Source organism: Elaeis guineensis, chromosome 4, assembly GCF_000442705.2.
Source record: "Elaeis guineensis isolate ETL-2024a chromosome 4, EG11, whole genome shotgun sequence".
NCBI classification, from domain to species: domain Eukaryota; kingdom Viridiplantae; phylum Streptophyta; class Magnoliopsida; order Arecales; family Arecaceae; genus Elaeis; species Elaeis guineensis.
Genome location: NC_025996.2, coordinates 73,901,631 through 73,916,070, shown reverse-complemented (window position 1 = coordinate 73,916,070; position 14,440 = coordinate 73,901,631). Strand labels below are relative to the sequence as shown.

The 14,440-nt window shown below is 40.4% G+C and overlaps 1 protein-coding gene and 1 non-coding gene across 2 annotated transcripts; one reads left to right on the top strand and one right to left on the bottom strand.

Annotated features, from left to right (window-relative positions):
• Positions 1-2,234: 2,234 nt before the first annotated feature.
• Positions 2,235-4,347, top strand: LOC140857549 (uncharacterized). Its single transcript, XM_073256669.1, has one exon. The coding sequence runs from the start codon at positions 2,298-2,300 to the stop codon at positions 4,209-4,211; it is 1,914 nt and encodes a 637-aa protein (XP_073112770.1). The 5' UTR covers positions 2,235-2,297; the 3' UTR covers positions 4,212-4,347.
• Positions 4,348-9,120: 4,773 nt separating this feature from the next.
• On the bottom strand, positions 9,121-9,227 carry LOC140857640 (small nucleolar RNA R71). Its single transcript, XR_012141132.1, has one exon. It is a non-coding gene; the product is annotated as a small nucleolar RNA R71 (small nucleolar RNA).
• Between the last annotated feature and the right edge of the window lie 5,213 nt (positions 9,228-14,440).

Genomic DNA, 14,440 nt, shown 5'->3' with positions numbered 1-14,440 from the left:
TATTATCAAAATTCATTAATTTTTTTGTGACACATAAAAAACTAAGAGTCCTTCTGCTCCAAGTAATTGGATTGCTAAAAATTCACTCGATGAATTTATTTGGCACGTGGAAAGTTGGAGCGCCAAAGGTTGGCGCCCCTTCATCCCATGAGACATCCCCTGGTCTCCTATTTATAGGGGACGCCCCACATAGCTTCTTGCTATGATTTTTAGGTGAAATTAGAGAGAAGGGACATGGTAAATATAAAAAAATTTTAAAAAAAATTTGAGAAAAAAAGAGAGAATTTTGAGAGGCAAAAGTTGCTATAAGGGTGGTGAGATTTTTAGCAAGTGTTGCTTGAGTGCCTTAGGATTTGATTTTTTCATGTGTTACAGTTAACATCTGAAGAATGACTTCTTGATCGAAAGAAACTGGGCTTTGGTGCGATCGTGATGCAAGTTTGAAGCCGGCAGTGTTCTTGAGAAGACAAGGCTGCAGCAGTGCACCAGTTGGAAAGAACCTTGGCCATCTTCCATGTGGATCACCGATGGAGAACTTCTACTTTGGGGTCTTGTGGAAAACACAAATATGTCATTTTTTTATTTTGATAAAAGTATAAAATTCTATCCCAATGCATGCTTGTTTTTGCTTTGATCGATATCGGCAAGGTGATTCTAGGGTTTGGATTCTAGCTCGATAGTTTTATTTGATAAAGCTACTGATTTGTATGATTTTAAAATTTTGAAAATCACTTTTCACTGCATGGCAGGAACCCAACAATATCCAATCTGTCAACCCTATCTTTAAGAAAAAATGACCAAGCTATCTTTTGTAGGACAAAGAGAAAGGGCTATTGAGATGCTAACTCTGGTATACACTGATGTATGTAGTCCATTTGATGTGCAGGTCAGAGGAGGTTATTCCTACTTCATAACCTTTACCGATGATTTGTTATGGTACAGATGTGTGTGAGACATAAATTTGAAGTATTTAAAAAATTCAAGAAATTTAGAAATGAAGTAGAGAAACAAATTAAAAAAATCTTTAAGATTTTTTTATCAGATCGAAAAGGTAAATACCTTAATGGGAGTTTCTAATCTATCTCAAGAAAAATGGCATAGCTTCACTATATAGGAATCAGACTCTATTGGATATAGTTCAGTCCATGGTGAGCTTTACATTTTTTTTAAAGACATGATTTAATTTGGCTATTGAATAGGATTCTCTCTAAATCCATTTCTATCACACCATATCAGATATGACATGATAAGAAATCGAGTTTTGGTCATCTCAAGACTTGGGGATGTCTAGCCTATGTCAAGTGACTACAAACGGATAAGTTAGAGGCTAGATCCTATAGGGCTTGTTATATTAGGTGTTCTAAAGAGTCTAGGGATACTACTTTTACTTTTCAGAGGACCACAATATGATTATGAGCCAAAGTACTATCTTCTTGAAAAATTAGTTTATCTAGAATGGAGATAGTGGAAGGAAAATTGAGCTTAAAAAAAGAGTCTTTGAAAAGCAACGAGCCATAGAACCTACTGAACCTATTCACATTGAGCCAGTATATACACTTCTTATTCCACCTCATAGATCGAATAGGATTTTCTATCCTCCTAAGAGATACTTAAGTATCATCATAGAGGAAGTTAAGAAAATGTTCCTCATGAAAAGTATAGAATACGGAGATGATCTCAAAATTTATAATGAGATGGTATTGGACATCGACTTCGAGAAATCGATAGAAGCAATAAAGTCAAAAGTTGACTCAATGCATTCCAACCAAGTCTGGATCTTAATAAATGATCTTAAAGTTGATCAGCAACCGATGCAGAGGCCAAGGCCGCTATGGGACTCAGGCGCCGAGCGGAGGATGGATGCACAGGATCAGAGGCCGAGATCGAGGATGGATATGTGGGTGCATTCTCTCCCTCTTTTTCTCTGTCATCTTTTCTCTTTTTATTTTTATTTTTTTTTTCCTTTTTGTCTTGTTCCAATGCTGGTGGGAGGGTGGGATGGGAAAAAAAAAAAAAAAGCAATTAAAATCTCTATCAGGTCCAAAGGATTCAAAGCAATTCTCAAAGCATGTGCGCGAAGGGAAGTGAAGTTTAAAAGCCATCCGTGTCACGTACCTTCGGTCAGTATAAAAGTAACCCCAACAGCCTCCATGTAATTTAACATGTGAAACATAAGTTTAGAGTGGAGTTCATTGAAGACCAGCGTCTCTTTAACGTACATCAAGAAAAAAGAGTGTAAATAAAAAATCGACCACCATTTATATAGAACTGGCATTACGCCAACCTAATGCGGAGTCATGCGCCTTGGTCTCACCGAGCTCCGCGTTAACTCCCGGCCGTCCTTCCGTAGCTTCTCCCACGACCCTTCACCACCTCTCGCCGATGAGATCTTCCGCTCGGCCCGCCGATCCGGGGCCTACACTCAGGGCGATGCCACCTATCTCTCCCTAGCCCGCGCCTTCTCCGATGCTGCCCCCCCGGACCTGCCGGCCCTCCGCCGCCTCCTCTCCCGCATGCGCCGCGACCGCCGCCCATTCCCCGAGCGCGTCTTCATCCCCATCATCCGTGCCTTCGGCCGCGCCGGCCTCCCCCTTGCCGCCATCCGCCTGTTCGATCGCCTCCTCCCCGCCTTCCGCTGCGCCCCCTCTGCCCGCTCCCTCAACTCCGCCCTCGCCGCCCTCCTCTCCTCCCCACACCCCTTCGCCTCCCTCGCCCTCCCCTTCATCTCCTCCGCCCTTCGCCGCCACCCTTCCCTCTCCCTCAACCTCCTCACCTTCAACCTCCTCCTCAAGGCCCTCTGCCATTCCGGCTCGCTCGACCGCGCCCTCAGCCTCCTCCGCGATCACCACCTCGACGCCGCTGATGGCCTCCGCCTCCCCCTCCCCCTTCGCCCCGACGTCTACTCGTACTCCACCCTCATCGATGCCCTCGCTCGTGCCGGCCGTCTTGACGATGCCCTCGCCCTGCTTGACGAAATGCAGCTTGATGGCGTCGCCCCCTCCACCGTCACCTTCAACTCCCTTCTCCGTGCCCTCTGCCGCGCCGGCGATCTCCACCGCGCCGCCAAGCTCGCCCGCTACATGCTCCTCAAGGGCTGCCCCCCGACCCTCGCCACCTACAACACCCTCGTCCACGGCCTCTGCCTCCGTGGCCGCCTCGACGACGCCGCCGCCCTCCTCGCCCGCATGCCTCGCGACGGCTGCACACCCAATGAGATCACCTACGGCACCCTGGTCGACGGCCTGGTCCGCCTCGGCCGCCCCTCCGACGCCAAGCACCTCGCCGAACACATGGCTGCGAACGGCCTTCGGCCCAACGAGTTCATCTACTCCGCCCTCATCGCTGGCTTCTTCCGCTCCGGCGACCCGGACGAGGCGATGAGAATATGGGACGAGATCACGACCACCACCTCTTCCTCCTATATAAAGCCCAACACGGTTCTGTACACTGCCCTCATCGACGGGCTCTGCCGCCACGGGCGGATGGAAGCCGCCGAGGAGGCGCTCGGTAAGATGACCGCGGAGGATTGCAACCCGAATGTGCTGACCTTCAGCTCCATCATAAGGGGCTACTTTCAGGCGGGCAACAGCCAACGAGCGCTCGCCACGTGGCATCGTATGGTCGAGCTCGGGTGCGAGCCCAACGAGGTGAGCTACAGTATTCTGATCCATGGCTTCTGCGAGGAGGGAAAGCTGAAGGACGGTATGATGGCCTGGAAGAACATGTTAAATAAGGGGTGCACCCCAGACTTGGTCGCCTACACCTCCATGATCAGAGGGTTGTGCGAGGCCGGGATGGTGGATGGAGGGATGAGGCTATTCAACGATATGCTGGCTCGAGGAGACGTGGAACCGGATGCTGTCACTTATAACACATTGTTTCATAGTTTGTTGATAGGCGGTAACCGCACCAGGGCGATGGACTTGCTGGGTCGGATGCTGGATAGGGGGTGTGAGCCGGATCCCGTCACCTGCAACATATTTTTGAAAGGGTTGGTGGTGGAGGGAAAGGGAAGGGAGTTTTTGGATGGGCTAGTGGTGAGGCTAATCAAGAGGGAGAGGGTGGAAGGTGCTTCTGAGATTATGGAGGTGATGCTGAGGAAGTGTTTGGCTCCGGAAGCATCCACTTGGGAGAAGGTGCTGAGAGGGGTTTGTAAGAGGAAGAAGGTATGGAGGATGATTGATGAGTGCTGGGGGAAGATGTGGGGATGAAAGTTTTGACATTTGAGCTTGTGTTGTACATTTTTTTTTATTTTTTGTAACTTATATGCTTGAATTCTTTTTGTGGCATTGGCATAAGGGCGACATTTGATTGTTATCAATAACATTAGTCACAAAATCTTTCTTATGGGAAACATTGAGTTCAGGATTGCTTGTAACCTAGATGCTGTCTGGTACTTATCCATAACTGCTCAGTTGCCCTCCCAAGTCCTAGGCAACTCCCGATTCGATGAGTAGACAAGCCAGAGAAGGTTGTGAGTGCCAGTTAACTGCAGCATTGTCCTGATTGGTGCCAATATTATTCACTTTAACCATTCACGTATGCAATGCTGACAAAGAGAATAGGAGAAGGGTTGATCCAGAAGGGCCTTGCTGCTGTGGTAATACTACTGCAGCTCAGGAGAATTGATGGAGGTGGGATCACATGAGGAATGTTCAGTCTCATGAGCAGAATACAAGCTGCAGCAGCAATGAAGAGAACTTTCTGATATAGCTCTGTTCTGAAATAAAGGTCACAGGCCAACAGGTTTGCCTGCCCAACGGAGTAGACAACATTTCTTGATGCAGAAATTCAAAGGTGTTTATTCTGGTCTAATTTGTCATTCTAATCGGTCCGAAGTTCCTTTAGATGAACAAAAAGTGGACCATGCTGAACTGTTCATTTGTTTGATATGTTTCCAGCATATCCATGAAAAGATGATGAAAGGCTTTTTTATTATAAGATTTCACCAACAAAACTATTGCCTTTTTAAACAATTTAAAACTTGCTTGTATTGAAACCGCTAATGAAGCATCAAGAAGCATTATTGTATAAATTGCATTGTGGAAGAAGATATACTCTTTGTCAAATTACTTCTGTTGCATTCGAAAATTGTGTAATACCTCATTTGCCTCCTTTTAATGCAATCTCAGAAGCCGTTAGCTAAAATATGGTTAGTCTAGTACAATTTCCTATATCTGGTGAGTTAGCACAGGCAGAAAATGAAGGAAGGTTTTATACTCTGGTGCAAAAGCTGTTGTAACTTTGCATTTCTGTAGTCAAGAAAGACTACACAACTTGCATCCATTATTAAAGAGAAAAAAAACTATATCAGCTTCACACTTTTTTCCTCCTCAGATAATATTAGTTGATGTGCTAAAACAATTTTTCTGGATCTAGATATTGCATCACATGATAAATTTAATATCGTAAAAAATTTTGGCAGGACCAAGATAAATTTGTGGATTTGCCCCTTTGAGATCACTTAGGAAGGATGTCCTGATTTTCTATTTTAACACTACTCTGAATAGCTGAACTACATTTTGGACAAACTTTATGCTCTCAACTATTTATTGACTTTTCAAATTTTATTGCATTCATGACGATAACAAGATCTATTCCAAGAAAGATAACCATCACTCATCATCTTTACTTTGGGAGACAATCAACATAATTTTTATGATCAGTAATTTCACTAAGGAAAATTCCATCTAGCCTAAATTGCATGGGATGTTTTTGTTCATATTTGACTAAAAGAACTTGAATCACAAGGCTCCTTCTGGTCGTTGCTACATTCAACACATACTTGAGTGAAATAAACATGACAAAACAATTCAAGCACATAAACAAGTTCTTGAAAAGTTGTGTCATGTCCCCAACTTGAGATCGCAAAAATCATGGCAACCACCGTATTTTGATAAGAAACTCTCTCCACAAACACGTAAAGTATCTTATCATGCTATCATAAAGCAACCTGATTTATGTCACAAATTGACATAAAAAGTATCAATTAATATCTAAATTTTCTAACTTTATTAGGAAATTGATACTTGTTATTATATTTTACAGAAGAAGAGGTCATCAATAAAAAGAACAAGGAAAGAGGATTCCAACGGCGTAAATTTTACGCAAAACGGAGTTAAATTGACCCAGAAATTGAAGAATGAAGAAAGAAGACTCAATTGGATCAAACCCGAGTCAAATCAGGTCAAAATTGATCAAAAATCAACTGATTTGATGATCTGGTTAGCTGCCTGGTTTACAGCAACAAGCGCCTGGACCATGGACCCATCGGCGCACCATAAACCAGCCAATCAGCAAGTCTCGGCTCACCGCAACGCATCATGAGCCCGATCCACGTGCGCGGTCCAGGGCTCATGAGGAGAGAGAAGAAGGTCCGAAGGGCAACCTAGTAACTTCACATCACTCGATGGTCCGATCTTCTCTGATCAAGATCCAACGCTCCACATTTTTGCGCCATCGGACGGCCACCATCACAGCCGGTCAAGATCCAACCGTAATCAAGGCAATTGCAAGAATCAATAAACACTAGGACAACACGGGATCCTTCTGCAGCGCGATCCAACGGACGAAATCTTCCAGCACCTTGATCGGACGGTCCGTGACGCATCTGACCTGATCCTATCTCTGCAGCACGATCCACGACAGCGCTTCACCTAGATCGTGATCCGACGGCCCAGAATCGCTTCCGACTTGATTTATTAGATGAATTGGGTCCTTTAGATGAAGATCGGACGGCTGAAATAATTTCTAGGGTTTCTTGATGGATTTAAGTACTTTTTGAGCGAGATTTGAGCCCCTAAACCCCTCTAACAGCCCTCTAAAATCTCTTAGTCCCACATCTAAAGTTTTGAAAACCTTATAACCCCCAAATGCCTATAAAAAGCCCCCAAAGGCCCTTGTTTTAAAGATTCTTTCCTTCCGATCAAGCTTATAACCCTAGATAGTGGGGTTTTTAGCTTTCTTCTCAAGCCTCGAGCTTTGAGATTTTTGTAATAAATTTTTTTTTTTATATAAAATCTTATTTTTATGCAATTTTATCTCTTTACATTATGCAATTTAATTTTATGCAATTAGGTTAATTTAAATTATGCAGTTTAAATTTATGCAATTAGGATAGTTTAATTTATGAAATTAAGGTAGTTTATTTTTCTGCATTTAAATTTTGCAAGTAGATTTAGATTATGTCTAGCTAAGCATCCCTTTTAGGGTTTGCGATGAAGCTAGATCATGAGTAGGGATTTTACATAGGGTTCTTTCTTTTTCTTAGGGTTTCTTTTTCTTCCTCTTTTGCCAAGAATTTTTGATGAACTACAGTTGGGTCAGAGTTCCTTCATAGTTCATGCTTGATTCAGTGCATAGGAGGAGAAAACCCTAAGGGATCCTAGTTACTACTCCCCTGTAAAGAATCTTGATGGGTTATCGTTGGGCCTTAGTCCCTTCATAATCTATGCTTGGGAAAAACAAGAGGAGTAGTCGTTAGGATCAATAAGAAAAATTCTAGGTAGAATTTTTTAATCTAGATCTAGTGGATTCAAAAACCCTAGATCCTTAGTCTTATTGTCTTTAGCAAACAACTTTCGATTTTCGATTTTCGTTAAAGCTCGCTTGAGCATAGATTTGAAAATCGTTTTTAAACTAAGTCTCTATGGGATCGACCCGTACTCGCTAGTCATGCTACTCTGCATACTGTGCGCTTGCGATTTTATTTACAAATTTTAAGATTTGCACATCAAGTTTTTGGCGCCGTTGTCGGAGATTTGGCGTTTTAAATTATTTTCAAATATTTATTTTTCGTGCTTTATAACTCTCTTTCTTTTTCCTTTAGGTTTTTAAATTTAATTGGTGATTGCTGAAAAACTCAGGTACGCTTCTAATTTCTCTTTTATTATTTTTAGTTAATTACTTTTCCTTTTAGACTTAATCATTTGAATTTACTTAATCACAAAAAAAAAAAAAAAAATAAAACAAAACAAAAGACATTTCATAATCGTGAAGAAAATATCAAAATAAAAAAAAAATTTTAAATTAAAATCTTTTACATTCTTGGTCATCTTGTTTATTTGCATTTGTATTTTCATAATTAATCTAAGGGCATCAACCCATTAACAAGATAAGGTGGGGATTTCATTACCCTTTCTTAGCCCAAAAACCATCTCCATCATATTGCATTACCTAGACCTTTAATCTTAAAATCAATTAGACGTCAACCTTAAGGAATTCGAGCTCAATAGGATAAGGAACCCTAAGAGTTCTACCAAGTTTGAGTTGTTTGATTAGTTGGTGTCTAGGCAAGTCCCTGAGGGTAGTTTGTTAAATTGGTTCAGTTGCTGGCCTGGCCAACTCGTTTGGTGTCTAGAAAGGCAACGATGAGTGAACCTCCCACCTCTTATACTTACCTGGCTAACTAGTTGATCAATCTCCACTTGGAAGGCTTGAAGGGTCATCTTGGAACAGTTAGGGGCTGTCTAGATTTAGGTTAACCCTAGGATAGATTGAGTTTAATTTATTGTTTCACTTGTTTGAAAAATAAAAAAAAAATTATTAAAATTTAAATTAATTTGGTTACTTTTCTTTAGATTTAGGACTCCTTAGGATCTTTTCTTTAGAACTTTTTCTCTTTTCTTTCTTTTTCTTATACATAAAAATTTTATAAAAAAAAATTGTATAAACATCGAGAATCGTACACCTCGTGTGTGGAGAAGAGTGTCGGGTCGTCTAGTTAGAATTGAGTCAATTCCTATTGTTCTAATGGCTGAACCAATCCAACCCATAATCCTTAAGGATTTGTATTATCCAGTTGGCTCCATCCAACCATCTTGTATCAGGTTGCCACAACCCACAGCTAACAATTTTGAAATCAAACCTCAAATCATAAATATGCTTCCAAAATTTACAGGATTAGAGGATACTTATATATTTATTAGAGAATTTGAGGAGGTATGTGGAACCATGAAACTGCAATTAACAGAGGATGAGATCAAACTTAGATTAATCAACTTTGCCCTTAAGGATAATGCTAAGAAGTGGCTTTATAGTCTGCCAAACCATTCTGTCACTACCTGGGAGGGCTTTGTGAGAACATTTTTGAAAAAGTATTTCCCCCATCATAAAACAGCTAGGATTAGGAATGAAATAAATCAATTTTACCAACTAGCTGGTGAATCATTTTGGAAGTACTTTGATCGTTTCAAGAATCTTTTAACCCAATGCCCACACCATGGAATAGAAACTTGGAGACTATGCCAGATCATCTATGAGGGGTTAGATTCAAACTCAAGAACCATGCTAGAGTCCATGTGCCAAGGCCAATTTATGAACAAAAAAACTACTGAAGCTTGGCAATTCTTAGAAGACCTAGCCAAAAAAAATTTACAGTAGAAAATAACTAGGGAACCTGATAAAGCTACACCTTCAAGAGGAGGAATGCATCAAATTCAACCAACCCTAGCATCAGAGGTCAAAATTGCAACCTTAACACGTAGATTGGAAGCCTTAGAATTACAGAGACCAGCCAATGTAAATCAAATATCTGCACTCATGTGTAAAGGGTGCAATGCACCAGACTATGTCTTAGAAGAATGTTCCTACTCGAATGAGTGTGCACAGGTGAATGCCACCTATCAAGGACCATTGAACAATCCTTATGCACCCACATATAACCCAGGTTGGAGGAATCACCCGAATTTCTCATGGTCCCAGAATCCTAATGTAGGCAATCCAAATTTCAATCAGCAAAATCTAAGGTCCAACCCAGTGATGAACAACCCGTCAGGCTTCCATGATAATGACAAGAAAATTACCTCTTTAGAGAAAAGCCTAGAAGCCATGATGAAGATACATACCAGCTTTATGCAAACCACGGGTCAACTCATAAATAATAACACCCAAGCTATAGCCCGTCTGGAAATGCAAGTAAGTCAGCTGGCTTCGACCATTAGTGAACGAGAATATGGTAGGTTACCTAGCCAACCTGAGCCAAATCCTAGGAACCAAAATGGTCCACGACCCCAACAAGGAAACCAAGTTAATGGTGTAAATGCCATTCATACCTTAAGATCGGAAAAACAAATAGACAATAAGGTAGTTGCACTTGATGATATAGAGGACTCATCTACCGAGTCACCTTCTAAAACTACTACCTTTCAACCTCAAGCACCAGAAACTGAAAATTCACCTAGTCCAGTACTTAAAAGTCCTAGAGCTCCTTTTCCAAACAGACTGAAATCCAATAAATCTGAACATTTAGACAAAATTTTAGAGGTATTTAAATAAGTCCAAGTTAATATTCCTCTTTTAGATATAATCCATCAGGTTCCAACTTATGCCAAATTTTGAAAAGATCTTTGTCCTAGGAAAAGGACCACTAATGTACCAAAGAAAGTATTTTTGGCTGCAAGTGTCAGTTCATAACTATCTAGCCATGTGCCAATTAAATATAAGGACCTTGGAGCTCCAACAATTTCTTGTGTTATTGGAGAAACCAATATAAAAAAGGCCTTGCTAGATCTAGGAGCTAGTGTGAATATCCTTCCATATTCGTTGTATGAGCAACTAGGATTAGAAAAATTTCAACCTACTGGGATCACATTACAGTTAGCCGATAGATCTCTCAGGATCCCTAAGAGAATGGTCGAGGATGTTCTGATAAAGGTTGAAAATTTCATTTTTCCTATAGATTTTATTATTTTAGAGACTGAGCCAGTTGCGAATCCTAAAGGACATATACCTGTCATTTTAGGAAGACCATTCTTAGCTACGGTCAATGCTGAAATCAATTGTCGAAATGGTCTAATGAAGTTATCCTTTGAGAATATGACCATTGAGCTTAATATTTTTAACTTAGAATAGGAATCCTCTTCTCATGCTGATGTCAATGTAGTCCAAGATGGTATTTATGAATCCATTGACATTAGTGATGATGAAGTCGACCTAGAGTCTAACCCCTGGTTAATCCATGAGTCTGAGGATGTCAATGAAATACTTAAAGAAAATCAGATTAATCAGGAATCGACACTTCCTACTGAACCAATCATTGAGATGGTGAAATCATCACCTAAACCATCGATAGAGGAAGCACCCATTTTAGAACTGAAACCCCTCCCAGAACATCTCAAGTATGCATATCTAGGACCCAAAAAAATTTTGCCTGTAATTATTGCATCAGACCTAGATCCCAAGCAAGAGGAGGAGTTAGTGTCAGTTCTAAAAGCAAATCAAGAAGCAATAGGTTGGACCATAGCAGATATCAAAGGAATAAGCCCTTCTATAGTTCAACATAGAATATACTTAGAGGAAGAGGCTAAACCAACAAGAGAAGCCCAAAGAAGGCTTAATCCAGCTATGAAGGATGTAGTTAAAAAGGAGATTCTGAAACTCCTAGATAGTGGAATAATTTATCCTATTTCTGATAGCTCTTGGGTAAGCCCAATTCAAGTAGTACCCAAGAAATCTGGGGTAACAGTTGTCCAAAATGATGCAAACGAACTTATCCCAACTAGGACCCAAACGGGATGGAGGGTCTGTATAGACTATAGAAAGTTGAATGCTGCGACAAGGAAAGATCACTTTCCTTTACCATTTATTGATCAAATATTGGAAAGACTAATCGGACAAGAGTTTTACTGTTTTCTTGATGGATACTCCGGTTACAACCAGATCCCCATAGCCGCTGAAGATCAAGAAAAGACTACATTCACCTGTCCATTTGGTACTTTTGCATATAGACGAATGCCCTTTGGACTATGTAATGCACCGGCAACCTTCCAGAGATGCATGATCAGCATGTTCTCAGATATGATAGAATGATTTCTAGAAATTTTTATGGATGACTTTTCTGTTTTTGGCCTAACCTTCTCCAAGTGTCTGAATCACCTACAATTAGTTCTAGAACGATGTAAGGAGAAGCACTTAGTTCTCAACTGAAAAAAATATCAGTTTATGGTCAAACAGGGAATAGTTCTTGGCCATGTCATTTCTAAAAAGGGGATTGAAGTGGACAAGGCCAAAATAGATCTAATTGTAAGTCTTCCACCACCTAAATCTTGTTAGAAAATGTGTCCCAAAAAGCCAATCGTCAAGCTGTTGACGGTTGAGCAACCAAGTATTGTAATTGATTTGTTAATAAATAAAATATATTTGGTATTTTCATCATAAGCTTTCATCTTCTAATGAACTTCGTTGTTATGATGAAGTCCTTAGGACTATTTAAGTTCGATAAAGAGAAGATTTATCGATTAGTCCTTAAAACTGTTCACGACCAAATGATAGGCTGTTAATAAGGACGACAGCTTCTATCAAGCATAGGTCGCTGTAGGCCATATGGGTTGGTTGTCCTCTTAACCAAGGAGTGTGGAGACACTGGTATGGCATACAGGTGAGATGTAAAGGTACATCATCATGGAACGTGACCAACTCCAGAGCATTCTACTGTCGAGAATGTCTCTGATGGGATATAGGTATAAGTGTCCCTTAGACTTGAGATCGCCTCAGTGACTTGCAAGCAACTCACTGTACTTTGGTACTGGACTAACTGAATTTCTAATTCAGGGACGGAAGGCTTCTGGGCACAGTCAAGTACTTGCGAAGTCAGAGTGTGATCGAGATGGGATTGACCACTCCAAGAGTTGGAGAAGAATGAGTCGCTGTATTTCAATTTAGCAAAACTTTGGCCAGGATAATCCATCAGATGGATTTGATATTTTGAAATACAATGTGGACAACCTGATTAGAGTTGACAGTTGAGCTCTGGGGTGTCCTATGATCATTTTGGTCAAGGGGATGAATTATATGAAAACTATATCCGCATGGGTTCTAAGGATGTTGTTCTACACATTCGACTTATTCGATCGTCGGGTACCATTGCTAGATGGTCACTTCGATTGGTATAAAAATTTGTTCCTATGCTACCGGCTTAAGTTTGGACCTATGAGGTCACACACATTAGAGTTCATGATCTGATCAGATGGTTGATCAACGATTAAGAATCGTTCTAGGGTTAATTGATCAATACGATTGACATTTAACCCAGTGCAAGTATTGCAGGAGGATCGATTAGCAATTCGATTGCTAATTGGCTTAATTTGATTAAGCCAATGGGTTGAGATTAAGTCTAATTAAATATGATTTAATTAGATTTATTTTAGACTTGATTGGATCAAGTCCAATTGGTTTATTGGATAAGCCAAGTGCAAGGAAAAACTAGTCCTAGTTCAACTAGGACTTGGGTCAATCTAATTTCTAATTTGATTAGAAAATTAAATCAGATTTAAATCTAATTTAATCTGATTAAATTAGGTTTTTAATTGGGTTAAGGCTTATTTTAATTGGGTTGATCTAATTTTGATTTGATTTGGTTTGGAAAACCAAATTAAAACAAGTCATAAGACAGAATCCTAGTAAGACTAGGATTCCACCTTGCGCCACATAAGCCTTCTCCACGCCCTCTCTCTTATTCAACGTCAATCTCCACTTATTTTGTGTGACAGAAACCCTCTCCCAGATCTCTCCCATGTTCACAAAAGGTCTCCTCTCTTCTTTCTTACATGAAAGGTGGTTTGGATCAAATCTAAAAGGAATAAGTTTGGATTTCGAATTCTATGAGATAGAGTTTTAGAAATCCAAAACTCTTTCAATTTTGCACCGAATTTATCCAAATTTTTTTAGAATTTTTATGGATTTTAGGATATACATTGTGCACCCTTTTCTAATGATTCATGCATGAAAATATGAAGGAGGTGCTCAAGAGTTGGGCGTCCCTTAACTTGCCATGTTTGGATAAGCCTTGACTAGGTGTTTGACCTAGACAAGGACTCTATCATATCTCTCTATATAAGATGAGTTTCTTTATGAAATTTTAGAAAAAGTTAGATATTTGAGAGACCTTTATTCCATCCAAAAATCAGAGAGAAATACCTTTGGGTCGTGGAGATATAAAAGATGCAAGTTTGGGTGTCTAGAGAGAAAAACGTGAAGAAGAAGAGGGTCTTCTTCTAGGGTTTTTGTTTTCATATCTTTCCTCCCTCCATCTTGAGTTTCTTGAGAGCATCTCAGATCTGAAACTCCTCCTTCTACTTTTCATCTTTGGAAGAGTCCAAATCAAGAAGAAGGAGGCACCTGATCAACCATCAAAGAAGGATCAGCGCAGTACTAGCATACTGTGCTGATTTCCTGAAGCAGGACTTCTGATCAAGATTCGTGGGCTCGTGTGGACGACTCCTAGAGGCCAGATGCGTGTACGGCTTACAACATCATCCTCAAGCCCAAATTAATAAGGTTAGAACATCTAACCTGCAAGGTAATAGATCTGATCTATTGTTTAATACATACATTAGATGTAGTATAGAAACATGTTGATATGATCAACATGTAGTTCATGCTATATTTATATATTTTAATTTCTGATTTAATGCTATGTAATAATCATGTAATAGAATCTTAG